Source organism: Biomphalaria glabrata, chromosome 6 (assembly GCF_947242115.1).
Source record: "Biomphalaria glabrata chromosome 6, xgBioGlab47.1, whole genome shotgun sequence".
NCBI classification, from domain to species: Eukaryota; Metazoa; Mollusca; class Gastropoda; family Planorbidae; genus Biomphalaria; species Biomphalaria glabrata.
In genome coordinates this window covers 41,575,899-41,603,738 of record NC_074716.1, presented here as the reverse complement: position 1 = coordinate 41,603,738, position 27,840 = coordinate 41,575,899, and the positions used below count along the sequence as shown (strand labels likewise).

The window sequence follows — 27,840 nt, the reverse complement described above, 5'->3', positions numbered from 1 at the left end:
AATAATTTTGTTCATTGATCGCCAGTCTGGTATTGATCCCTCTATATCTACTTGCCCAATGCTTCCAAACCTTGCCGTTGTCCAGAACGTCAGCGATACGGAGGAATGACTTTTTTTTTTTGGTATATGACCTACTTTTAGCAGACGTCACCAATCACTTTCATTTTATTGTGGGCAGACTTGGAGACGACCAGGCTGTTCGTAGATAAGGTAAGTTATTGACACTTATGTATTGGGAAACATTTCTGTAGACTATGCTAAACGCCAAAGTTTGTTCAAATATGTTTGTTAACTTTTGCAGGGAAAAAAATGATAATAATAGAGTAGCCTAATTACAGACTATCCAATTCACTTTGTGTTTGAGATTTATAAAATAGTGAATTATATAAATATGTATTTACTTTGAGCTAAATATTTATAGACTGGCCAATAAACTGGCAATTAAACATCTATACTCTATACTTTAAATTTTATTTAAACGACTACTTCAACTACTTATAACCTATGTCTATGTTAATATATACGTAAGTCTGTACATAGTGTAGTAACCCTTAACTATACAATTCTGTTACCTTTAAACATGATCACATGCAGGGTCAGACCATTGACCAATGGGGTGGTAATTCGCATACCAGAAGAATGGTTTGTTTGATGGTGTTGTTGGATTTTGTTGTTTTTTTTTTTGGACATTCCCATGGTCTAGAAGTTAAGTTCGATTTGCAATGCGTCACTGCTGGGCAGTGTTGTCGTTTCCAGGGTCGCTGGTTTGGGCCTCGATCGGCGCAATCCCTTATTTTCTTCGCATTTAAGTCGCTACTTTCTCTCATGTAAAAAACTTGGTCCATTGTGCTACTTATGAATGTACCATTCAGGGTCAGTCTGGGTGTCGCAATCGGCTCTGGTATTACCATACGTACCGGCCCACAAGTTACTTGTCAAATGACTACATCTATTGGTACCTGACCTTCAAATATATCAATTTTTATCATCTCAAACTGAACGCATGAATAGAAACGTGATTTTTGAGTAAAGTATTAAATTTCTATATGGAGGTAGACTAGAGGTAATATGAAATCTCAATTTGTACAAAAATAAATCTCAACCTTAATTATTTTTAATTGAATACTTGATTATATGTTTTACAAATATTTGTTATTACTAAAATAGTCATACTGACAACTTGAAAATGGAGCGGCCACTAGTTCTGTCTACTCACTTTTACTGTATACATTAACATCTACATTCACAGCTTAAGGTCTCTTATTAACAAATCACGCTAACAGGACTTGCTGTCATTTAATTTGGCCCATTGGAGTACCGGCCCACCGGGCATTTGCCCGAATTTCCATTTAGGCAGTCCACCCCTGATCACATAATTATGTTTCACAAATAAGCATTAATATGAAATTGTGGTCAGTTCCGTAAATAATGAATATTTTCAATATATCATGTCACTACTTAAGCCCAGTTGCTATTTGCATTTTTACCCAATTCTTAAGACCTTTGTCCATTTGGCGTGCTCTTTTTGACGTCTTCGTTTGTCTTTGGCAAAGGCTATTCAAATCTAAAATTTGTGCCCCGATTTTATACATACATATTTATTTATTTATTTATTTATATTATATATCTATTCTTTTGTTCATTTTCAACAATCCTTCAAGATAAAGAAAATAATCGAGGAAATGTCAACTATACAACATAATCACATTTTCAAGTGTTGACACAGGGGACGTAATCTAACAAGGAAATTTTCAAACGTGTAATTTGTCTAACATGATTTAGGTTATTATTGTTTTAGCCTCTTCTAAGATAAAACATTTTATAAGCCAGAAAAAAATAGTTAATGTTGGTAATAGAGAAGTCCGCTTAATAAAAAAAAAATATCGGACAACCAAAAAATAATAGCTAATAATAGCAAAAATATCTAATAGTTGAATTTTAACGTATTTTATTTTAACTCTTTCTCTTCTAACTAACGATCCAGCTGTGTCGGAAAGCAAATACCATATAGTATTTTTTGTTTTTATATACTATAATTATTGTTATATAAAAAGTGCATGCATTTTCCTTCAATTTTATACCTAAAATAACCTTTCCTGATTACATACAAAAAGTTTTGGAAGTTTAATTGTAACAGGATAATAAGACTTGTCTTTGAGTCCGAAGATAAGTGAGGAATGCAGTATTTCCCGTGGCTGCGGAGCCCCATCTGTGACCTACATATTTTGCCACAACCAGGGCAAGCATAACCATTGTCCGCAGTTGGTCGATTTAGATTTTCTTTCCGACGTATGCGTCTGTCCTCGACAGCGAATTTTCTTTTGGTCTCAAATGTATATCCCCCGGCTTTTGTGAGTGACCTGCAGCTGTCTCGTTCCGATGGATGCCGCATGCAACCAGGTGCTCTCTTCTATGTCAGCTAAGGCAAGTTGGCACCTAGGCAGGTCTTTGAAGCGTTTCCGTAACAGGATAGTGAAACACTAACGAGCGAAATAAATAATTCCATCGGAAAGTGGAAAATAATTACATAGAGAAAGAGTTAAAAGACATAAATGTACAATCTCGCTAAGATGACCGCCATATGTACATCATATTAAAAGTTAATCGCAATTGATGATTTACTTTCCAATAATAAACTAATGTAATGTGATTTTGTCTCGTAACGCAAGGTCAGAAGGTTATTGAGTCTTCAAGTAGTGATGAATGTCTGCTGTAGTCTGGCCGCCTTCCATTGCCAGAAAAAACCTTGAGTTTTTTTGTAATTTATACTAGACCCTGAATATAGCTTTTAAAAAAGATAGTTCCAATAGTTCTGTGTCTACATAACAGACGTGGAAGGAGCACCAACAGATCGCCCAAACCAAAGCTGGCTGGACAATGTAAAACATTCCTGTTATGGGGGGCGTGTTTGTTCGTTTCTATGGTGAAGGTGGGAAGATATGGTTGTGAATGATGCAACATAGGTTGGCATTGTCGTCATTTGGTCTTAGTTAGGACAGGCGACTTCAGAATGTGAGACTGAAAGGTTGAGTCGTTGTATTGAGTTAGATTTTGTTAAGAAATATCTTTACTATAGTCTGCTACAGGGGTGGGCAACTTTTTCAATCGAGGGCCGCATTAATAAAATTTTGGGACTAGGCGGGCAGCATATATATATATAAATGTATATATATATTAGGAATTAAAACAAGAGTTAGCAATTTCTTGAACTAATTTTTGTTTAATTTTGCCATTGTCCATTTACATCCAATATTTCAACAAGAATGTATGAAGTGTATAACTGTTTACTCTCGTGCATAATGTTCCGGAACCATGGAACTAGCTTACTAGCTGTTGTTTGTCTTGAGACTACTGTCAAATTAACTACAATAAGCATCGACCTGTTCTAATACTTGATAATTTTCAAACAAAAAGAAAAGCTTGTTCAAAGACGAATGTGGTTCCATAAAATGTGAAAGTTTAAGTTTCTTAAAGTTTGGATATACAGCTTCTGGCACCCATGAAACTCCCGCGAAAGAACTGAGTGGAACTTCTCTTTCAGGTCATTATTTGCTTGGAGGTATGTCATCTGGAGCTGAATCAGCTTCGGCACTAAATTGTGAGCTGAGGCTATTGAAAACTGGTTTTAAGTTCTTGACGTTTTAAAATTTGCTTTAAAATTCCACAATCAACGAATCCAGATAGGCCTAAGTCTTGTACTTTTCAACCATTTCACTTGAAATAATTTCACCTTTCAGCTAAGGTAAATGATAAAGCCTTTATTTCTCTTGCTGGCCTCAAGAAATGGAATAGCTTTGTTTGAAAATATTTAAGATGCATGTGCATTTCATGTGCAAACAACAAATTGCAATGGTTCCGATCATAAACACGAAGTCTGACTTCAACTCTTCATTAGAAATATGTCCATCACCGAACCTTACAATTTCTTCCCATTGCGTAAATGAAATACGGATTATATGTTTCCCAAATTATGTTTTTCTCAGTCAAAGCTCCATCAATTGTTACTCTTGCCATCTTGTACAGCCAACCCAACACTTTCAACACAGTTCTTCATAGCATTGAATAAATACTGGCCTGGTCTTATATCTTTTACTGAATTTATCGAAATATTGCTATTAAATAAAATCTTCGTTTGCTTCATACTTTATAGAAGGACTTTTGGAGACAATGTTTCTTTAGCCTCTTCATTATAAGTGATAAGAATCAAAATGTTCAATAATTGTTATAGATATTTACAATTATTTATTTTAATATATTAGCATTTTTATATGTGTAATATGTGGGCACGATTTATTTATTGTTTCGCGGGCCGCAAAAAACATTTCGGAGGGCCGCATGTGGCCCGCGGTCGTAATTTGCCCACCTCTGGTCTACTACATTTATTTGATCTCATATTAATAACTTGATTTTTTTTATATAATATTATCATAAAGAAGTTATTCAAGTTATTTGAAGTTTTATAGCTAAAATATAGTAAACCTACAGTGGTTTAGTTGTCTACCAGCAGTTTGGTGCTACAAGTCAACGACAACAGCCTCTCTCTTGATAACCTACAGCTGCTGGTCTGGGAAAATGGCGAGATTTTGTCACTATAAATGTCAGAGCACCCCTACAATGAAAGACAAGGGCCAGATGATGATAAGCCCCAATGCTTAATCTGAAACGTACTTTAAACACTTTACTTTAGTCTGTTGAAACGTTGGGATAATATAAATCTGTTTACCGTATTTCTCCATTCCTCTCTGTCCTTTGCCTTGAATCTCTTAACAAGCAAATATTCACATTTGATTAGAATAACACCTTTAGTAAAATCGCTAAAATTTAGAAACCCTTCAGGATAGAAGACTTAAAAGTAAAGTAGTAATTATACATAAAACACTGAATCATAATCTCCAAATACAAAAACAAAATCTAATAAAATACTCAGCAAGACATAAAGATAAAGGAACATTCCTTGTTCCATATGCTAGAATAGGTGAATTTTCGGATGATTTTGGATGTAATGTTATCGACTGTGAATATTATGCAAAACATAATCTATATAACACGTGAATCATAATTAACAAATACAAAAACGAAACCTATTATTAAATACTCGTAAAGACACAAAGATATAAAGATAAAGACACATTTCTTATTCCATATGCTAGGACTAATTCCTTATCTTTTTATCTTACAAAATACAGACGTTACTTTAAAAAAGAAGATGATTACATCCTATGCGTTATGCATCTAGTCATGCATGTTAACCAATGACTTAAATTCGTTGGTTTTCCTAGCTGGCTCATAAATGTTCCTTCTTCCCTATTGCCGTTAGAGCATGGAATGTGTTGCCTGAATCAGCCAGGAAAAAACAACGACTTGGCAGAATTTAAGTCACTGATTAACATACATGACTAGTTGACACATGCGAAGGACGTATTATCTTTTCTTGTAAAGTTACGTCTATATGATACGAATTCGTTTCAAGTATCTTATGGGATTTTGGCATACAAAAAATGTCTTTCCTATAAAAACATCGTTATGGTATAATCTCGGAAAAACCCTAGACACAGTTATCTGAAACATTTATTGAAAATCTGGGTTTATTAGTTGTCCCTGACCCATCCATTATCTGACCGATATCTATTTGTATTTCCTTTCATAGTTAGTGTAAAAATGGCAGCAGACGTGACCTCAAGACACTCGATCTATGTCGGTAACTGAGGCAACTTAGTGTCATCTTGACATAGAGACTGTCATAGAGAAATATTGTAACAACTGTAAGCATGATATAGAGGCGTAGCTAGGTTGGGGGATGGAGGGGGAGAATTGAAAAATCCCCTACTTGAGGGGGGGGGGGGCTAATGAGTATTTTTACATTTAATAATAAATATTTCGCAAAATACAGGGGCGCCTAAAGAGTTCAAGCCCCCGGGGCCCCCAAACGATGGCAAATTCATAGCTACGCCACTGGCATGATAAACTCTTTTAACAACCACAGAAACTTTGATGTAAACATTTAGGGACAAGTAAGGAGAGTTAGTTTACAATTGGGTAATCTTGTACATAGATCTAAAGATGTTTGTAAAAAAATGTTTTACATGTTTCGGATGTTCCTTCAGAGCTGAAGATAATTACTTCCTAGTCCAAACCTCCCGCAGAATGATGTGGGGTGGAGCGGGCAGGGTTTGAACCCGGGACCATCGATAAATCTGAACGACAGTCCAGCGTGCAAGCCGCACGACCAGGCAGATCAGTTATGGTTTTTAAGACAACTATTTTCTGATAGGCCCACATCTGTAGCACAAAGCTTATTACAAAGCTTATATCAACTCTATCTGTCTGTCTGGTAAAAAGTTTGTACATTTTATTTCTCTCACACCCAATCTCGGATCAAGTTGAAATTTTTGCACACTTATTATTTTTACCTGACAAAACAAGAATCAAGGGAAAAAGATAAGCTAATTAGCTATTGGTAATTCATTATTTTGTTTGGTATCGAACAAGGAAAAAAATTGTACGTGACTGATGTGGTGGTATAAGTTTAATTAGTCTCCCTTTATACTTTGCTTAGAGTCTGAAACAAACAATCGATAACTATGTAACCTTCTATTTGCATAAGCACTTCTCTGGATTAGTGGTTCATGTATTAACTTCGTTCAACTTTTATATATTAATTCATTTCAAAAGCGATCACGGTAATATTCACCCAGATTCCCCACCTCTTTCCCATCTATGATCTAGTCCAGAGAAGTGATAACATTTAAACGACTCTCCACTATTCAGGCTTTCTGCAAGCTGCTCCACAGGCTACCAACTCAAAAAACGTGACAACTCGTGTCTCCTAATAACGTAAAACTTTAATGTCCAATAAATGACCAGCTAATACAGTACAATTGGCAACACGTAAAACTGACTGTACAAATGTTCTGCCGTGGATATCTGAACAGCCGTATCAACTCTGTACTGTTGTTGTAAGAACTCTACTGGCTTCTGTGTACCTTGTTGCACTATGTCGAACCATACTGAATCGTTGATCAGCAAGTTGTGACTGACTCGACTCTGATACCTCCACTCTCCGATGACCTTATAGAACCGTACGGAACATCGCTTGACATGTCTAGGTAGTCACCTGACTGTATATGACGTGACTGGCCAGAGTATTACTCACTTCAGATTTTTCTTGAAACTTCGCTTGTCTCGGTTGACCGTCACAACTCGTCACGTTGACCGCTCGTCTAGCGCTGGCCTGTGACGATTTGTGTCAGACACACAACTACCTTTATCGGCATCATCACCAGAGTTATAACAACAATCTTAACGTATTGAGAAAGCTAAAAGTAGGGCCGGTCTTAGGCCACTGCAACCTATGCCACTTTCATAGGCCCCGCGCGAACTCTATGTGTAAATAATTGAATGAAGCCATTTCAACTTATTATAAACGGTTTCCTGGAATTCTCCTAAAATTGTAAAATATACGAAAAAGTCATGAAAATATCCTGAAATTATTCAAATCTTCTGAAAACTGATGCAAATCTCTTTAAAAAGAGACACAATTATTATTTCGGGTAGCCATTCAACATGGACAACGCCAATGCTACTCGCGATTAAAAAAACCTCTTAATTTACTTTTATAGTCACTGGCATACAAATATAGATCTAAATCTATCTCGTCCTCTTAAAAAAAATGATATTTTGCTAGTCGATAGTAAATCTAAAAGGCAGATCTGAATGTTTATCGGCTTTTTGTTGGAAAACTATCATCTACTGCAGATGGCTCGTAAAGTTAATTTGACAGTGATTTTGTATTTAGTAAAGAATGAATAAAATGCAAAGACGAATTTATTTTTTAATACAAAATCTTAATTTTCTCTTATTATCCTTATCACAACTGTCACAGATGCCATTACAGATTTATTTGTATATTTCACATTTAAAAGCTTGTGTGTAAATAGAAATATAAACCCTTGACTGAGCCTCAGGAATTACCCCACAAATCTAGATCCTTGACAGCGCCTCAGGTTTTACCCGAGACGTAATTACAATGTTGCAAATCTATTGGTTGATTTGAAAATAAGTAAAGGCATTTTTTTTAAAAGAGTTAGCGCCAGAGAATTGACGAAAGAGAAAGAACGCCAGTCGATGAAAGAATTTCCTAGTAGACAGTCACGTTTTCTAAGAGCTCTGATTTAAAGCCTTTGTAATATTACTTGTGCTTGTTGATCTGTAACTTGTACATAAGCTGTACTTACGTTTTATATTTAAATAAAGTTCCAGAGTTGTGTTTTAACAAAGAATCTTTTATTGTGAATCCTAGATCGTCATTTATTCAACTATTCTAATTCAAGTGAAATCCCCGGCACCACAACACACGTTGTGACAACAACCCAGAATGGGCCCCGCGTAATCCGTTTCGCATAGGGACCCGCAATCTGTAGGACCTGCCCTGGCTAAAAGTATGAAATAGCGCTAAACAAAAAGAATTAATAAAAATATTTGTAATCGCACAGATTTATTATTGTTAGACTAGACTAGACCTATTACAAAATCAATTGCGTGACTGATCAAAACTAATTGCTACAACTACGCCTAACATAAGCTTTGTTGTTTTTTTAAAGTATATTTCTGTTTGACTTGTTTTAAGGATTGAACTAAACAATAATTATGTTGTTAGGTCACTTGCATTGACCTCTGAACAATGCTTTAATGAAATCAATGAATAAAAGGTCACTTTAAAAGATAACAGTTCTCTATAGGTTCTAAAGGCGCGAAAAAAAAACTCTTATAAACTAATCGGAATGGGATTATGGGACATTGTTGAGGTAGTGAATATCGATATCTCGCCGTGGAAATGTTACAAGGTCTTTAAACCAATTTTTAATATATAGATAACTAAACGCAGGTAAATGTGAGCCAGCTGGTTATAAATAGAAACCACTCAAGGGAGATGATTGGCAATAAAGCCGAGTAGCAAAGTGTCAATAACTTAGAATGACAACACAAACTGATAACAATAATAAAGTTTGACATTGAAATAGTTAGGTGATATCTGGTCTGATAAGTTGCAGGTTAACAAAACGAACCATAACATTTCAAAGTTTATGTACATATACTGCCACTTTATCAACCTGAACTTCACATAGATAGCATTGTTAAAATTGTTCTCTAAAAGTACGACCACAATGTGTGTATACATCAATCATTAGAACTTGTAATGTAGTTTTAAATCACTTTTTCACTCTTCGATTAACTACAGTTGAAGATCAGCTTTTAAAAAATGTTGATGAATTTGTTGAAATGCAATATAAGTTAAACCAGGGGATCTACCGAAAACCAGAAAACATTTCAAGGGATCTACAACATTCCAAACTTTGGGAACCACTGATTTAGCTGAACACCTTGAATATTTTTTTAGAAATTTATTTAGGTGGTGGCCTACTAGTTAATTATTCCAGTTAATTTGTGGAAGACCTATTCAGGGCTCCGCGGTACATAGTTTGGGAGACAGTGGCCTAGAGGTTAGTTCGCTTGTATTTACGCAACTGCTAGGGAGACTTGATGTTTCCGGGATAACTGGTTCTAGTAAATGGAAACCTACATTTCGATTTTCATTTAAATGTACAGTATATATATATATATATATATATATATACGGACTCATATATACATACATACATGAGTGTATATGTGTGCGTGTGTGTGTGTTGCTTCTTTAGTAAATGTACAATCCATATTTTACAATCAAATGCTCATACCAATATTTCAACAAACAAATACAATAAAGTCTCTATAAAAACTGTAATTCAAACATAAAGCCATTTACATTGATCAGGAAGTCGCTCATAACAATGTCCTTTAGTGTTGGTCTAAATGTTTCGTTCATTAACAACGCTGCCAGCACTAGGGAGTTATTGTCTGAAAGTAAATAGGAAAGTGCTTTTGGAACTAGATCTTTAGACTATGCAACTGTTTCAATGCCACTCAGAAAGTATCATAAAATACAATAGCGGTTCATTTATACAGTTCCCAGGAAAGTTCCTAGGAAAGAATATCCTTTTGTTTCAGTGGTGGTGATGTAAACTTTTTAATTGGCTTTTTAAATAATGTTTTGTTTTCAGCGATAAACTTTGGTTTGTCATGGCATTTATTTATATAGATCAGGCTAACGTTTAGATTTAGATTAAGATAGACGGCCAGTTGTTGGATCGAGTTAGGTATAATGTTAGTTTGAGGGTTAACAGAAGAATAAAAGGTCTTTCTTTCTGACCATCTACACGAGATTACCATAATACATAAATACCACCAGTTTTTTAGCGGCCCCCGAAAGGAGAACAGACGCTATTAGTTTTTTTGTGGTCTTCCTGTCCGTCCGTCCGTATCGTTTAGATCTCGTAACGAGAAGAGATATTGAAATTACGTCATCATGATACTTTAGATCTTTGAAAGTTCGAATGCAACGACTACTTTTTCTTTTCTAAAAACGAAAAATGTAATTTTCAAAATACACAATTCTTACAACTATTCACTATTAATAGTAACAAACATGGGGGGCTATTTAGTAAAGGAGATTACTATTTACCATATTTTAGAACATATTTATGCAAACGATTTTAGATGTTTTGACAACATAAATTATTTTTTTACAAATATATTGTTAAGTTAAGTAATTTCTGTCATACTAAATATTACATTTGCAAAAAGATGTTCACTTTTATTTTTAAAGAGAAAAAAATCTATTTAATATGCATCTAAGTGAGACATAATTTAGAACCATAATTAATAAGTAGTTTTTTTTTTTCATAATATTGCGTTAACTACCCCCATAGACACTACTAGGTTGCCAGATATACAGAATATGTACTTATCAATTGTTAATAAGTGAATGCATAATTAATTAACTCCAAATACTAAGTACGACACGGAGATGCAAGGGTCAATTACGTCTCTAAGGGCGAACTTAAAACCACACACTTCATTGTAGCCCCAAGCCCAACACCCTGAAGCAAAGAATAACTAGCCAGGCCCCTATATCACAGAACCTTCAGTAAAGGACATACGTACCGAAATATCAACCTGATTAATGCATTTTTGAACTTACGTATCATTAACACGGGGAGACAGTGAAAACTGTAGCGCAGAAAGAATCTACAGCCCTCTCTGCTACGAGGACACTACAGGAAACTAAGCCTGACGTAAAACACACACAATATTCCTGATAACCAATCACCCCAATGCTAACTAGTACCTCAAAAGTCCACTATTAGACAAGAAAGAAAACTTCACGCGACTGTATGCGCTCTGGACTGTCGTCTTGAAGGTCCTGGGTTAGAACCCTGTCCATAGCTATCCTCCACCATCCCACTGGACGTTTGGGTTAAAATGTACTAACCTTCAGTAGCAAAATGTACTAATTTTCAATAGTAAAATGTACTAACCTTCAATAGCAAAATGTACTAATTTTCAAGAGTAAAATATACTAACCTTCAATAGCAAAATGTACTAATCTTCAATAGCAAAATGTACTAATCTTCAATAGTAAAATGTACTAATCTTCAATAGTAAAATGTACTAATTTTCAAGAGTAAAATGTACTAACCTTCAATAGCAAAATGTACTAATCTTCAATATTAAAATGTACTTATCTTCAATAGTAAAATGTACTAATCTTCAATAGTAAAATGTACTAATCTTCAATAGTAAAATGTACTAATCTTCAATTATAAAGGGACATCCCAAACATGTCATAAAATAAACCGAATAAATAACGTTTAAAAAAAGAAAACAAAATCGCGATGTGATTTTTACCCAGTTTATTTATTTGTTTCAGAGGAAGAGATTGCTCACTGCCTTCGTCTCCCAGGACAATAATAAAAAAAAAGATCGATCTACCAACATAAAGAGACATGGTACTCTAATGGTCGCAGTCACTCGCGCGTGCCTCGGCTAACCCTGAAGTTGGGAACTGACTAAATATTGATGACAAGTCGCTAGCCTTCACGTGACTCAAGTATAGTGATGTAACGATTGGATCACGCAGCTAATCAACGATCGAAAATCAAGTGTTTGAACTCATTCCGTTGACGTGACATCTTGTTGGATGGTGATGATGTACAGGATGGGAAGTCATTTAACGATGTAGTATGATCATCGCAGTTAGATTTTCTTGCAACCTTAAAGGCGCTTTAGTTTTTCTGTCAAAGACAAGGAGATATTTAGTACAAAATAGCAGACTTTGAAAGAATGCCAAAAGTAAAAGGTAAGGTGTTGTAAAGTAGTGTAAGGTATTGTAAGGCATTGTATGGTAATGTAAGGTATTATAAAGTAATGTAAGGTGCTGGTGGTTTGTAATTGTCTAGTTTTCTTCGTCACTAAGGAAATACCCAATTAAACCCAACTTCTACGCGTATTACTATTGAGTCATTACAAAGGTATTGTAGGGTATTGTAAGGTATTGTAAGCCAGGTGATGTAAGGTATTGTAAGGTAGGTAATGTAAGGTATTGTAAGGTATTGTAACCCAGGTGATGTAAGGTATTGTAAGGTATTGTAAGCCAGGTGATGTAAGGTATTGTAAGGTATTGAAAGCCAGGTGATGTAAGGTATTGTAAGGTATTGTAAGCCAGGTAATGTAAGGTATTGTAAGGTATTGTAACCCAGGTGATGTAAGGTATTGTAAGGTATTGTAAGCCAGGTGATGTAAGGTATTGTAAGGTATTGAAAGCCAGGTGATGTAAGGTATTGTAAGGTATTGTAAGCCAGGTAATGTAAGGTATTGTAAGGTATTGTAACCCAGGTGATGTAAGGTATTGTAAGCCAGGTGATGTAAGGTATTGTAAGGTATTGAAAGCCAGGTGATGTAAGGTATTGTAAGGTATTGTAAGCCAGGTAATGTAAGGTATTGTAAGGTATTGTAACCCAGGTGATGTAAGGTATTGTAAGCCAGGTGATGTAAGGTATTGTAAGGTATTGAAAGCCATGTGATGTTTATTGTAAGATATTGTAAGCCAGGTAATGTAAGGTATTGTAAGGTATTGTAAGCCAGGTGATGTAAGGTATTGTAAGGTATTTTAAGCCAGGTATTGTAAGGTATTTAAGGTCTTTAAAGGTATTGAAGGACTAGTTAACAAAATTATATAACGTTTTTGTTCGATACACTAATTATTTGATTAAATAACAAAATATTGATTCAATCTTCTGCAATAATAGCTACGAATGTATCACTTTAAGAGTATTTTAAAGTAATAGCCAAGTTTTTTCTGTCTTTTCCTGAAACACTTTGTTGTCTAAAGAAGCTTTTTTTTTCTTCATTTGTTTTTTACAAACACGTAAACTTATTGGCTGCACCAGATCTATTTATATTTAGTAGGAAATTTTGTTAGAGGTCGTAGTGGTCAAGTGGTGGTCTCAAGTTCAAATACCTGTAAAGACTGAACTTTTAAACTTCGGACTTATAAGTACGCCTCTGTGACCACTCCAACTCTAATAGGAAATCCCTGTGAAATTGCACGGGGCGGAGCTTAGACATGAAAACATAGACAAAGAACAGACAACTGTGATTAACCTTTAGAGTGAACGTCCCTAATACATTACTACCCACTGCATCACTAGAGCACACACACAACTTCACCGCAGTGACGTACCCTTTTCACTTCAGAAAGTAGCGGGAATCAACAAAGCTGTTTTGGATACCATTTTGTAAACACGAGTTCCTTCCCTTTCCCACTTCCCACCATTGTGTCTTATTATCGCCCTTCGTAACTTATTTTCTTTGTAAAGTTTTGCCAGACATTTAAAAAAAACAGTGTAAGAAAAAAAAAAGAGGATTTATATATTTTAAACGCCATTGATCTACAAACACACTCAATCTTTAAAAGCGACTCTAAGGGAAAAAAGCCCATCTGTTAATATATATATATATATATATATATATATATATTTCTTTTTTAAACAAATCAATAAATCGAACTGGCGGCCCATTTATTTTTTGTCGTCTCGTTTCTGCAGCGCGACGTTTCCATAATACGTTCCTGCAATGAATAGAAGACCTTTTCTAAACAGAAAGAGATTGTCCTCAAGCAGTGAAGTCTGTAGCACTTGAAGGTAGAGTTTAGAAGCGCTGGCTTGGAGCTTTATGTGACTTGATGTCATGCGAGCCTTTGAGCTGAGAGAACAAGACGAGGAAGATATAAGGAATTTATCTTTAGAGCGATGTATGGAAAAATAATTAAAATCCTTTTATCTTAAACATAACAGATGGAGTAGCAGTGTTGTGGTGAAACCGTGGTGGTCTTGGGTTCAAATCTTGTGAATACTGGGATTTTAAGTGGGTTACTAACTTCAGATGTTGAAAGTAAATAGGGTTAGTCGTTGTGCTGGCCACATGACTCCCTAGTTTACCATCGTTCATCATCTGTGCACTGTTTCTATTTTAACGCTCGACAACTTATATGTTCATATTTTTTTTTAAGTTCCTCTTTTAGACCTTACGATCTATAGAGCAGATGATGTAAAGGTCATCTGTTTCTGTGGCCGTCGGTTAACGAGGTTGTCATGTGGCCAGCACAACGACCAACCGCCTTTACTTTTCCCTAGCTAGTGTCAGATATGCATAAGAGTTGGGTGGACTCAGAGGTGCCCTAAATATCACTATCGGTTCTGAATCCACTCAGCCACCATTTTCGTTTTGGTAAAATAAATTTTTTCAAAAAAATAAATTCTTATTAAAGACAAAAAGTCACGTGATTATAAGATAAAGATTGCTGACAACTTTCGGTGTTTCCAAACGGAAGATGTCACGTTTGATGCGAGTTTATGTCCCTTTCTAATCTCGACTTTCAAACCTTCAATCTACAGTTAATATCTATAACAAGGTTACAAAGACAGTTTGTGTGGAAACACAAACTCAAAATCGGCCCCCGAAATAGTCCACCCAGGCAGGCTTCAATATTTTCAGAAAGAACATCCGAATGAAATTATATCAAAGACAAATGAGAGATAAGAATGGAGAAAGAAGGTTAACAGATCTTGTGTAGTGCCCCAACGGTCCAGCAGATCAAAGTATAGGTGAAAGTGAATGTAAAGTTAGATGTGAACCCCCCGATATGGCCCACCCAGGCAGGTTTCAATATTTTCAGAAAGAATATCAGAATGAAATTCTATCAAAAGCAAATGACAGAGAAGAATGGAGAACGAAGGTTGACCGATCTTATTTGGCACCCCAACGGTCCAGCAGACCAAGGGATAGGTTAAAGTGAAGGTGGTCAATCCCTTATTCAAAGCCTCAAGGAAAAAAATACTTTACTTATGTGTTTTGGAGGTCTCGATGGAGGTGCCGGTCAACTCTGCAGTATGATGAACTATTTATTTATTGTTGTTTCAAATTATGTTTCAAGTATATGCATTTTAAATACATATTTTCTCTTTAAATAAAAAAAAATAAACATTTTTTGTAAATGTTGTAGTTAGTATGACAGAACTTAATTAACTTAGTCATAGTAAAAAAAAAAATTTTTTTTACAAAAAATCTAAATCTTTGCATAAATGTATTACAAATAAAGTAAATAGTCATCTCCTTTTTTTAAAAGCCTCCCGTATTTGTTACTATTAATAGTGAATAAAAAATTCTTAAAAAATCAATATAATTTAATTACTGCAAAGATTACATCTCTGAAATAACCTGCTTTAAAATGGCTTAGGTTTCTTTTTCTTCTTTTTGTGCCTCAATAAAATACACTGATCCTTATGTTCAAAAACAAATGATTTGGTGGTGAAGGAGACTATGGATATTACAAAACAATTAAATTATTCTGTCACGAAATGTCACTCTGGCATTGTGTTGATTTCACGATGTCATGTTTGGATGTGTGCTCTGTACACATGAACATAATGTACAACTTAAAGAAACAAAACACAAAAAAACTTGATTCGAGGATAACAACTTGAATAACGTAATTAAATCTATCTATTTTGTACACTGTACTGGCACAATAATATGTTTGAATTATAATGATTCAAAATTATGAAATAGAATTGATAAATGCAAATGTGAATTATCGTAAGATTTTGTTTAAATGCTCTTCATTCTCCTTTTACATTTAGATCTATCTTTATATCTCGGACGCACTCAGCAGTATCAAGTGACATTAAAACACCATAGACCAAAGTGAAACTAAATTACAAATTATGTTTTACAAAATAGTGAATGCGTGACTCTTTGTGTCTGTGTGCCTGTGCGTTTGTGTCTATGTGGTCTATGTGAATATTCTGTGTGTGTGTGTGTGTGTGTCGTGGACCTAGTCAATTAAGTGTCTCGTACTTGGTTAATAGCGTGTTTGATTCTCCCTCTACCACTCCAGAGTAGAACTCCAACAGATTGTGTCTATCACAATCGCATGGGTTGTCTACACCTCTGGCTAGAGAACTTGTTTCACGGCTTCAGATTTGGATGATTATTTAAACTGGAAATAAAAAAACTGGAAAACTAAATACAACCTATAGTAGGCTTTTCTCTGACTATGTGCAATGTTTACAAAACTTCTATTAACTCACTCAGTCTGTCTGGTAGAACGTTTGTACACGCTATTTCTCCGACACTCCATCGAGGATCAATTATTTCTTTTACCCGAAAGAAGTCTGTACAAGTCTGTACATGACAACGAGCTATTGGTCTAAACTGCCCACACGTTGTGACGTCGCAGGTCAGTGTTGCGGCCTTCTATAACGATTGGTCTCGATGTATGTCATAGTCTGACTAGTGAATCATATGCGATCCTGATTCTTATATACTTATATATTTATTGTTGAGCTCTATATGAGCGGTTAAAAACTGCACCTAATCGGTTTGTCAGTTTTCTTAATTAAACACAAAATCACAGAAGAAAAAAACATAACATACTAAATAAGTCAGAAAGACACCAACATATCTTACTCCATATATTAGGACTAATTCATATAAGTGATCATTCTTTCCTATGGCCATTGGATCAATGAATGGGTAGCCTGAATCAGCTAGGGAAACCAATGGTTTATTAGAGTTTAAGTCTCTCACACATTTATATTTTCATGCCATTTTATTCTTTAAATTTCTTCTGCCTTTTTTTTTGTTAGAGAATCGTTGTTTACGTTAGGACAGCAATCAACAAGTAACACATTTACTGTATGTGGTTACTTCCTAACTGATCATACTTTCAAATCTCAACCGACTATCACTGTACACAGCCTTAATCAACGATTTGTCTTTCTTATGACGTTTGATAATTCATGTCTACTTCCAAAAACTGTAAATCGAGCTTCTGTGTCACAACACTGCCGCGTGACATGCTATTTGAGTTACAATGTACAGTAGATTGATATCGCGCTTCGCTTTCTGGTCATCGTGTTACAACGTTTCTCTCAATGGGTATTTTCACCTAAATCTGAGTTAAACACTATGGCTTCGCTCTTTTATTTTGCGTTACTATTGGTACTTTGATATTCCAATTAAAGTATGAAGAAGAGACTTGCTTTAAATGTGATAATTGAATTACTTTAGTGTCTTAAAATTATGCCAATTATTGTTCATTTTTAATTTACATTTGGAAAATAATTCTTATAACATTAAATATTGTTTCGCAGTTTGACATATAGAACAACTGCGTTTTTATTAGCTGAATTTTCGGGGCAAATATAAGAGTTTAATAATCTGTGGGAAGTTTTAAAACAAAGTAACTAGATTCTGGGTTTTAAAAAAACATGTAGAAAGCACTAAGAAAACTTCTTTTAACTTGTCAGCCCACATTTAGTTTATTTTCTGCAAACTCGTGTAGATATTCTTATGCAAGCACATGTGAACCTCTATGAAGTTCTTATCTGGTCTAAATAAAAAAATGTTAAACTGAAGCTCAGTACGCTTGCAAAAGATACACAAACCTTTATTAATGTCAGTATTTAAATGTCAAAATAAAGATATGCGCCAAGAGAATTTCGAACAAAACGAATTCGTTCTTCTCTTAGTTCAGCACTTTGAAAAGACTTAATTCATATATGACTTTTAAAACAGTCTTTAATGATCTCTTCACAATTGATTCTTGGCATTGATTGATTCAGATCGATAGAGCCATTTCACACTGAATCAGTGCAGCTTTAACCCAAACATTTCCTAAAGAATTATGTCAAAACTGTTTGTAGTAAGCTCATAGACGTCACTACAGCATGTTTCAAGGAGTAACAGGTGACTGCCACTTACAAGTAGAGCAATGTTTCCCAAACTGTGCTCCGCGTAACCCTAGTGTTCAGTAAGACCTGATTAGGTGTTCCAAAAACTAACGGAATAATTAACTAGTAGACCACCTGACGAATTAAACTTAAAAAATAAGCAAAGTGGTCCGCTAAATACTCATATTGTAGGAGGTGTTCAGTGTAAGAAAAAGTTTGGGAAACAATGAAGTAGGGCTAATGTAGCGACAGCCATCTTCCAATAATGGGGAAAGGGAAAATGTTTTTTTAGTTTGATTTATTTATTTTTTTTTCTATTGGATTTTGGTGGAAGAAATCACTTTCATAAAAGCAGTAAAATAAATTTAAAAAAAATACAAATATAAAAATTAAAAATGCGTAATTGTATCAACTATTTTGGATCAGTCATGTAATTATATGTACGAAATGTCAGTTTTGTTTGTTTGTTTGTGTCTGTGTGTGTTTGTTTATTTGTCTGTCTGTTTTTCTTGTTCTTCTTCAGAATTATTGAAGCATGTAATTCTGTTCATCCATATAAAAGACCTATCTTGGTACGCAGAGGGGGTTGAGGGAGTAGAAGCAAATGTGCGTTGATATGTTTGTGATTTCATCATTTAAATTAGAAGACATGGTGGCGGGGAGAAATGTGCTCACTCTGTAAATTAACATCAAAACTGAGAGTGTATAAAAGGGGAGATGAGAATATAGGAGGTGGAGGAAATATGCAAAAAAATGTTTTAATGTGAAAGTAGTGGAAACAGTATTGTATATTATGACATGTTTTATCATTAGTTTTATAATAATAGACTATTCTTTATCAATATATAGTGGAGATTTTCTTAAATAGCTGAAAACCTATAAATAGCAATATGTTTGGTGTATCCTGTGTACAAAGTAAAGAAAGTGTTAATGATCTATGTTTTTCTGCATGTTAATTTTCCAACACATTTTAGTTCTGCAGGTTGAAGTTTGAGACATTCTTTTGTTTGTATATTTATTTAGTTGGCAAGTTTGAAGTTCAATTAAGCGTCTTTGACATTATTTAGTTTATCGTGGGAAATCTTCAATAAAGTTAAATTGACTTGAGAAGAAAGTACATGTTTGGTGTTGTGTATACTTATTTTTAACGTTGGATCCCAAAAAGACTCAACAAACGAACAAACAAACAAACAAAGCAATCGGCGTTTTTTCTTCATGATTGTTGTTTTTTTGTTTTTTCCAACATTGTTTTTTTTTTTTTACTGCTTCTCTTAAAATTTTCCGTGCCTGATAGTTCTATCCGCGAGTCCAAGAGCCCTGTACGAAAACCTTGCGGGTATGCCAACTGCACGTGTGTCAAAGATATATCACATGTGGATAGAGACTGCTACGTATTTTTAAAGAAGCAGTTAAAGATTTTAATTGAGTGATAATAGTCAGACATTTTATAACGACACTTGTTAGTTTTAGTCACACGGAAGACCTCTAGAAAACTGAACCCTACGAAAACATGTTTGTGCAAATTCATAAACAAACGTTTATACCATTGTAACTATTTTTTGTTGTTGTTTTCAACAGGTCCTGGTCCCAAGTACCAGTTGCCATCGACTATTGGTATGGTCAACCATGACCCCACCAGACCAAAAGCTCCTGGATATTCATTTGGAGCGAAATATAGTAGTAAGTTTTGAACTTTTATTAATCCTTTATTGATATTAAGAGCAAAGCAATCGCTTTTACAGAACGTCACCAGCTTTATATAAGAGGAATTATTACTTTTAAAAAGTAATTTTTATATTTAACTTGTTTCATAATCATACATCCGCGGAGGCTCGGTGGCTGAGCGGTAAAGCGCTTGGCTTCCGAACTTGGGGTCTCGGGTTCGAATCCTGGTGATTTTTTTTTTTTAATTTCACGATCTTTGCGCGCCTCTGAGTCCACCCAGCTCTAATGGGTGACATTAGTTGTGGAAAAGTAGAGGCGATTGGTCGTTGTGCTGGCCACACGACAACCTCGTTAATCTCGTTAGAAACGGATTACTTTTACATTATCTACCCTATAGACCACAACGTCTAAAAGGGGAACTTAACATTATATATCCTCGCAATATTGAATGTCATGGTCATTGGTAACGCGTTAGGTCCAGGTTCTCTAACAAAAAAAAAAGAGAGATGAAAGCTATAGATCTAATTTCACGACCGGCAGGGTATTAAAAAAAAACAGTCAAGTGGAAAGTCATAAAAGAGGTGGCAGAGCATAAGAGAGTTGGAAAGGCACCGGACAGTTGTGAGCTCATGTTTGAATCTTGAAGAATTCTTTATAAGAAGACATTATGACATTTTTGAAACAAGAGTCTATTGTGACGAATTAGTCAACGGAAGTAACCAACTGGTATAGCTAGTAGTTGATACAAGAGTAGATACATGGATTAAATCTTCTTATTACGTTTTGACACGTTTTTCTCCAAATCTTCATTCTCCGATCAAGTTGAAATTTTGTATTAATTATTCATTAATCATTCAAATGAATCAATACAAAAAAAATGTTAATCATTCAATGATAATTAATCGAATAATTTTATATAGAAGAAAAGGAGATAAACCCTGTAATTTTAAGATAAATGGCAGTACTTAGCGGTTCCTTCCATGGAATAAGCTTTGCTTTTTAAAAGCATTCCTATTTCTATTGCTTGTTCCACATTGTAATAGTATCTCATGAGGTTTCTCTGGTTCTTTCAGATACCTATCAGAACGGCCCTGGCTACTACTACATAGAGAGAGGTCTCTATAACAACGGCAGAGAAAACAACCAAGGTTTTACTTTATATGGACGACCTAAAAGGTCAATCTGGGGTCAGTGTTCTCTTGTAACGATTAGGATTTTTTTTTTTTAAATGTGACTTTATTCCTGAACCTGTAATCTATGTTCTGTTCAATAATGTGTAAGATGGTTAACAAGACTTAAAATGGTAATGTCTTTGCTAGTTTGTCTTTTGGTTTATTTTGTTGTTTTTTTTTTTACTAGCTTTAATATAGTGCAACTTTCATGCTTACAGCATGCCCAGAACGCTATAGCCCAATGTCATTTGTGAAACAGTGGGTAGGACGGGGTATCTGGGAGAAGGTTTTCCGTGCTGCCTCTAAATGCCCTAACACTGATCTCATGCAGGACGGCAGGGATTGGAACTCGGAACCATCGTGAAGACTGACCAAAGACTATGCCACACACCATACTACAATGCAGCCACATAAGCAGTGTCTAATATTAAAAATCCATCTCCAGCCAGGCAAGTTGAACAAGTCAAGAAGCAATACTTATTATCCGATTCGACCAATGGCCACAAAAGAATCGGCCCACCTTGCTCCAGCGTCGCTAGCTTAAAATATTCAAATAACGTGCCCTTAACATTTTCCATAATTTTTTCCAAATAGCTACCATCTAATGATAGGTACAGTAATTAATAACAAGAAAATTATTACAATAAACAATGTTACAAAGACAGTTTGTGTGGAAACACAAACTCAAAATTGGCCCCCAAAGTAGTCCACCCAGGCAGGCATCAATATTTTCAGGAAGAACATCAGAATTAAATTTTATCAAATGCAAATGATAGAGAAGAATGGAGAAAGAAGTTTGACAGTGCGCCAACGGTCCAGCAGACCAAGGGTAAGGTGAAAAGTGAAGTTAGATGTGAGCCTGGCCTAACTGATGTCTTATAATGAGTATCTAATTGATTTAATTGTTTTGTAAAGGGTCAATCTTTTATTAAAAATTCTTTAGTTTAGTGTTTCATTGTGGTAGGAATACCCTACAGTTCACGCGATAATATGAAAAACTTCTTATTAATTGTTGTTTTAAATTAAGTTCTACTTATATGCATACTAAATAGATTTGTTCTCTTTAAAAAACAAAGTAAATATTTTTTAAATATATTATTTAATAAGACAGAACTTATTTAACTTAGCAATACAATTGCAAAAAAATATATTTTTTTTTTACAAAAAATCTAAAACCGTTTGCATAAATGTGCTCGAAATCGGTACATTGCTGATTCCCCTTACTAAAAGGACCCCGTGTTTGTTACTATTAATGGGGAATAGTTGTAAAAATGGTGTATTTTTATGAAAAATACAGTAGTCTTGCATCAGAACTTTGTATGGTCTAAAATATTATGTTGTCTGATTTTCTCTATATTTGCTAGTTTACGAGATCTAAGCGGGCGGACAGACAGATCACTCAAAACAACTAATAGCGTCTTTTCCCCTTTAGGGGGCCGCTTAAAATCTTTGGCATTTTACGTCTCGTGAGACGATCTTTTCCTTTTGCAACTTCGTGTGTGACTAAAGAGGCCAATTCTTGATGCACAGCAGCGAAGCTGAATCAATCAGTTTGGATCAGTCATGTAATTAAATGCTTAATAGATCTAGACTAACACCAATAAATCTGTGCGATTCAAATATTTTTACCAATTGTTTTTGTTTAGCTCAATTTTTATATTCAGCGTTCTCACTACGCTATGATCCTATCACTCGTCTGGACCAGTTGGGAAAGGGATAGGGGAGACTGATGCAAACTAATTAATACAATTACATTCAATATAAGCTTTATTTTGTTTTGTTTTTTAAGTATTTTTATATTGTTCTTGTTATTGGACTAGCCTACAAATTATTATTATTGTAAAAATCAACTACTTTTCATTCTCTGGTCGTTAGAGAGAAACACAACTCTTTTTAGTCTCTCTTTTAACAGTGTCCGCTGAGGAATTTTCTGGTGATGTGGCATTATTAAATATGTGTTAAATTTAAATGAAGTTATTATCATGATCGTTGTTATTTTTAATATTGAGATAATTAATTATTTCTTATATCGTAATTGTAATTTTTTTTAAAGTTTCTAAGTACATAGACACTACGTTATCATTCAATCAGGACCGCACTGCTATTCTGAGCACAGTATATGTGACGGTAAAATCGAATGTTAAATAAGCATTTGGTTTTGAAAGCTACGTGACAGACACAAAAACTATTTGCTTTCTCATCACAGTCTGAAGTTTTTACCTGTGTGGTCAGAGCTGCACGATGAATCACGTTTAATTCACTTGATTGATATGAACCGATTTTTTTAGTTTCCGGATTCAAACCTACATCATAAATACAGCAGAGTTTAGATTATAAATACTGCAATGTTGTGACTGGGATTGTCTGAATGAAGGAGAGTGATGCATTGTCACAGCTAATGTTTTGTTCTATGGGCCAGGCCATTTCTGACAGCGTTAAGTGAGAAACAATGAAGGTAGGAGGGATACAGTGAATGAATGAAAGGTGACAGTGTGAATGAAGAAAGCGTGTCTGAGTGAATGGATGAGGAGTGGACGAGTCGATGAATGAATTGCTGAGACATGACTTATAAAGGTACGCCCTGGCCCAGACCTACTTCACTACGCTTGGTGTTCGACCTATGGACCATCGTGTAAATAAATTAAACAGTATATCTGGACTTTTACACTTCTGATGAGGACAAAATGTCTTCAATCGTGAATTAAAGTGATACTAAAATACATAAATACTGTTACTTGGTCTTAAGATTATCGTTAATGGCACGGTTGAAATACATTTAAAACAAAAAAAATTTCCTACCCTCAATGTGTTAAAAGTACTATTCAAGAATTTACCCCAAGTCTATCAGTCAACGTCATGTCTAAGGTCATGTTAACCTTTTATGAAAGCATTAAGCGATTTTACGTGTCCATTAACATGGAGTCAATAACGGGTCATAAGGCTGCGTCATTAAGCTCGGAGAAGTAGGGCGACGGTGGGGACTTGGGGGCGGAATTTGTGAATTCTAAGATAACTATCAATCACAAAATGTTACATTTTCTTATACAGAAGTAACGTTGACTTCATACAGTTTTCTTTGGGTTTACAAATACTCAGCCACTTGACCAAGGAAAAAAAAAAAGTACTGGCTTCATCCAAAACACAGTCAAGCGCTACTTTCACGTGCGATGTGGATGCTAATGCCTCTCTATATAACGGCTCTGTAGCCATCAGAAGAAATGATCAAATCGTAAAGACAAAGAATAACAAAATTAAAATAATAAAGAAATAAAAACGCCTTTAAAAACAATTTCCAGCAAATATCTTGTGATCTCATCATGTCTGGTTTCTATTTGCCTTTGAAATGTAAGACAACAATAATGCAAGAGGTGTAGAGAATGCGCCGGTATCCCGCCCTCGTGTTTTTCAGATTAGGAAAATGATTAGCTGTTATCACTTCGAGAAGGAAACGGATCACAGTTTCCTAAGAGCTCTGTCAACAACCATCACCCCCACACAAACCTTCAAACCAGAGGCTGCCTTGCATGATTTTTTTTGAATCTCTGCATCAGGAGTCTCTCTCTCTGGCCGTGGACCCCAGTCGCCATGAGATCGCCTCTGCACACACCCACGCACAGCTTCTGGGAAGCGTGGTCGAGAGGCTAAGTTCGCTTGAACTTAGCTTGGTTTGGCTTTCCATGAAGGGGGGCTCGAGGTTCAACACCTGACTCGAACAGAGTTGTGTTTACTGGGCGCTTAAAAGCAGCACGGAAAACCTTCTCCCAAACACCGCCTCCCACTGGTCCACAAATGAGATTGAATCATAGAGATCTGAGCATGCTATAAGCATGAAAGTAGCGCTATATACAAGCCGTAATTTATTATTATTTAGTCACTCTTCTGTTACTACAATGTCAGCCTCCCCCTACGCCCTCTAACCCCCCCCCCCCCCCAATCTAATAAAAGAGTTATATCTTTAAACACCTACAGTTTGAAATTACCTCCCTTTTTTAACTATCCTCTTTCATTATTATTTTCCCGCTAGCTAATAACAGGAAAAAATCAATCACTTCTCTTCTGTTTATATATTGATGTTAGCATAATGAGCTCCTGATGTATTAATCAATATTGTGATGGCTTTATTCTTTGCAGAAACGACTTCCGGTAGTTCCCCGGGCCCCGTGTACGCCGTGAATGCTAGCACTGTCGAGAAGAAGACGCCCAGTTACAGCTTCGGTGGCCCCTTCAAACACAATTACAAAAGTGAGGGCCCTGGTCCGAACACCTACAACGTGCTGAAGCCTTGGGGCTCTGAAAATAAGGGGCCCCTGATCAGTGGAAGAACCAAGGACTCCAAGGTGCTTACTCTGATATTTTTAGCTAGTACTCTGTACAGAGCGTAGACGTAATGAGCTGATGTATTCGCTTTTCTAAAGAGATGACGACGTAGCATTACGTAACAGACAGTGTTACAAATATTATTACAATTCTAAGAAATAAACAGTTTTTTAGCGGTTATGTAATTTTTGTATACCTAATAAATATCAATTTCACCTATCCCTTAGTCTGCTGGACGTTAAGGCACAGCACGCAATTACATTGTAGCAAAGTTTCCATTCTTCACTGTCATTTGCCTTGATTAGAGTATCTTACAATGACAGGCTAGTCCACTATTTGATGTCGTCATCCACTCGCTATCTCTGTCTGCCTCTCTTTCCTTTCCCTGGTACTGTTCTCTGCAGGAAGATCCTTGCAATACCTGAGGACCTCTTGAGTTATGGCCATATAATGATATAATTTAAGTTAGCGTTTTCGACAGTGGCCAACACGTCATAATGGGGCGCAATTTTAAATGCCTCGGAGGTATCGTTTCAGACTTAAGGAACCAAACCTGAATTAATAAATATACTGTTAACCAACTAATGGCTACCTCAAATCTTAAGTTAAAATGTTTTGGGAGGAATGGGGAATTACAGAGTACACAATTCCTGACATGATTATATCTATTATTATATTTATTACATCTTTAATATATTTTCATTCGTGATAACTATTTATTAATGCAAATGTTTCGATTCATATTTCAGAGTTTCGACTACGATTTTGCCAAGACACCAGGGCCGGCATCCTACAGTTACAACGACCGCAATCCGGGTCCAGCCTTCAGCATCGGCGGCAGGACGTTCATGCCAGGCCACAAGATCATCACCCCTGGCCCCAACATATACCTACCCCCACTGAACGGTACCAGTCCAAGATCTCCGAGGTTCACAATGGGTATCCGGCACCACGAAGACGTCATGATACTACCGGAGATAGAGGACTGACCTAGGGGGAGACTTTAGAGGACTGACCTAGGGGGAGACTTAAGAGGCTTATGGATGAACAATCTGTTAGCAGTGCCGTACTAAGATTTGTTAGCGCCCTGTGCTCAACATAATTCTGACATTTCCAAATTAGTCATATCATGAATATAAAATAAAAAGCCCTAAGAAATAGTTATAATTATTTAATTCTTACTTACTGGTTTAACACTTACCTACAACCCATCTCCTCTATTGAAGTTAGTGCCGCCAACAAAAGATACCCAGTTTTCTATCCTAGGCTTTAGAAGAGCCTTATGTTCCCAAGACAGTTTTCTGGGGATTTCTTTTTTTCATTGGTTTTCTGTAGTAATAGAATTTCCGGGTGGGTTTGCTAGCCCCAAGCCCGGACCTCCTCCACCTTTACCCTAACATGAAAGAGGCAAAGTGCTCTCTGTTGACCTCTCATATGGAATTATAGAAAATGTTTTGAAATCTACTCCCACTATTCTTGGCATAGTGTTAGCGCTTGCCTTAGTACGGCACTGATAGTAAGCAGATTGGAAAACAAAACTTGTTCTTTGATGTCTGGTGTTTTCTGGTTGTAAAAGGACAATATTGTGTGTCTGGTATTTCAATAATGAAGAAAACAATACGTTAACAAATTTTATAATAATAATAATAATAATAATAATAATCTTACTTTATTGTCCATATGGAAATTTGTCTTACAATTTGTGCATTACACCAAACAAAAAACATTATAACTATAAGAAACCAAAATGTACATTCACACCAGACTTACAATCTACTATAAATTATATAAATCTTTAAACCGTAATAATTTGGTGAGCATCGTCTGATTCCAAAAGTGTTTTTTTAATTTCAGTGGGTCTAAAACTCTTTCTGCTACTTCAGTTGGGTTCAAACCAAGTAGACAATGTTTCACACAATTAACTCATTATGATCAGATATTGTTGTTTACATTTGAATGTACATATTTAGTAATCTAAAAAATGATTTTGTTCATATTTTATTTGGTTCATCTATTATTATTATTTAAAAAATTCTCTTATAAATAATATACTATTTACACATTTCCAAGCAAATGTGGCTGTGATCACTCTATGAATATCGTGCCAGTATTTATTTCATTCATATATCTGTTACTGTACTATTTACTTGACTGTTGCAAAGTCAGCTTTTGATATCAGTTTTAGAGTATTTTCGAGGGCGTAGGGGAGAAGAATTATTTCTAAATGATGAAATTATTTCTCAACCCCACAACCTTTTTCACATAAATACTTTTTCAGTGTAAATGTGGATCATTCATGGCCAGCAACTTTGTGTAGATTATATGTACATTATATTTTTACTCATATAAGGCACTGATAAAATCCCAATCTCAACATTTTATATCTATTTCAGATGGATTATGGTTTAAATCGTGAATCTTTAATTTTCCTACAATGTCCTTGTAGTCTAGTATTACAAACAAACACAGTATTACATAATGCCATCTTTTAATTAAAGAAGTGACCTAAAGTT

The 27,840-nt window shown here is 35.3% G+C and overlaps 1 protein-coding gene across 2 annotated transcripts; it reads left to right on the top strand.

Annotated features, from left to right (window-relative positions):
- Nucleotides 1-72: 72 nt before the first annotated feature.
- Nucleotides 73-27,840, top strand: LOC106073450 (outer dense fiber protein 3-like). Of its 2 annotated transcripts, XM_056031380.1 has the most exons (6): nt 73-210; nt 11,810-12,238; nt 19,752-19,853; nt 20,912-21,025; nt 25,142-25,347; nt 26,077-27,840. In XM_056031380.1, the coding sequence occupies exons 2-6, from the start codon at nt 12,223-12,225 to the stop codon at nt 26,314-26,316; spliced, it is 678 nt and encodes a 225-aa protein (XP_055887355.1). In that variant the 5' UTR covers nt 73-210; nt 11,810-12,222; the 3' UTR covers nt 26,317-27,840. The 2 variants fall into 2 exon arrangements, with proteins under 2 accessions (XP_055887355.1, XP_055887354.1); XM_056031379.1 differs by lacking the exons at nt 73-210; nt 11,810-12,238 and adding an exon at nt 18,051-18,189.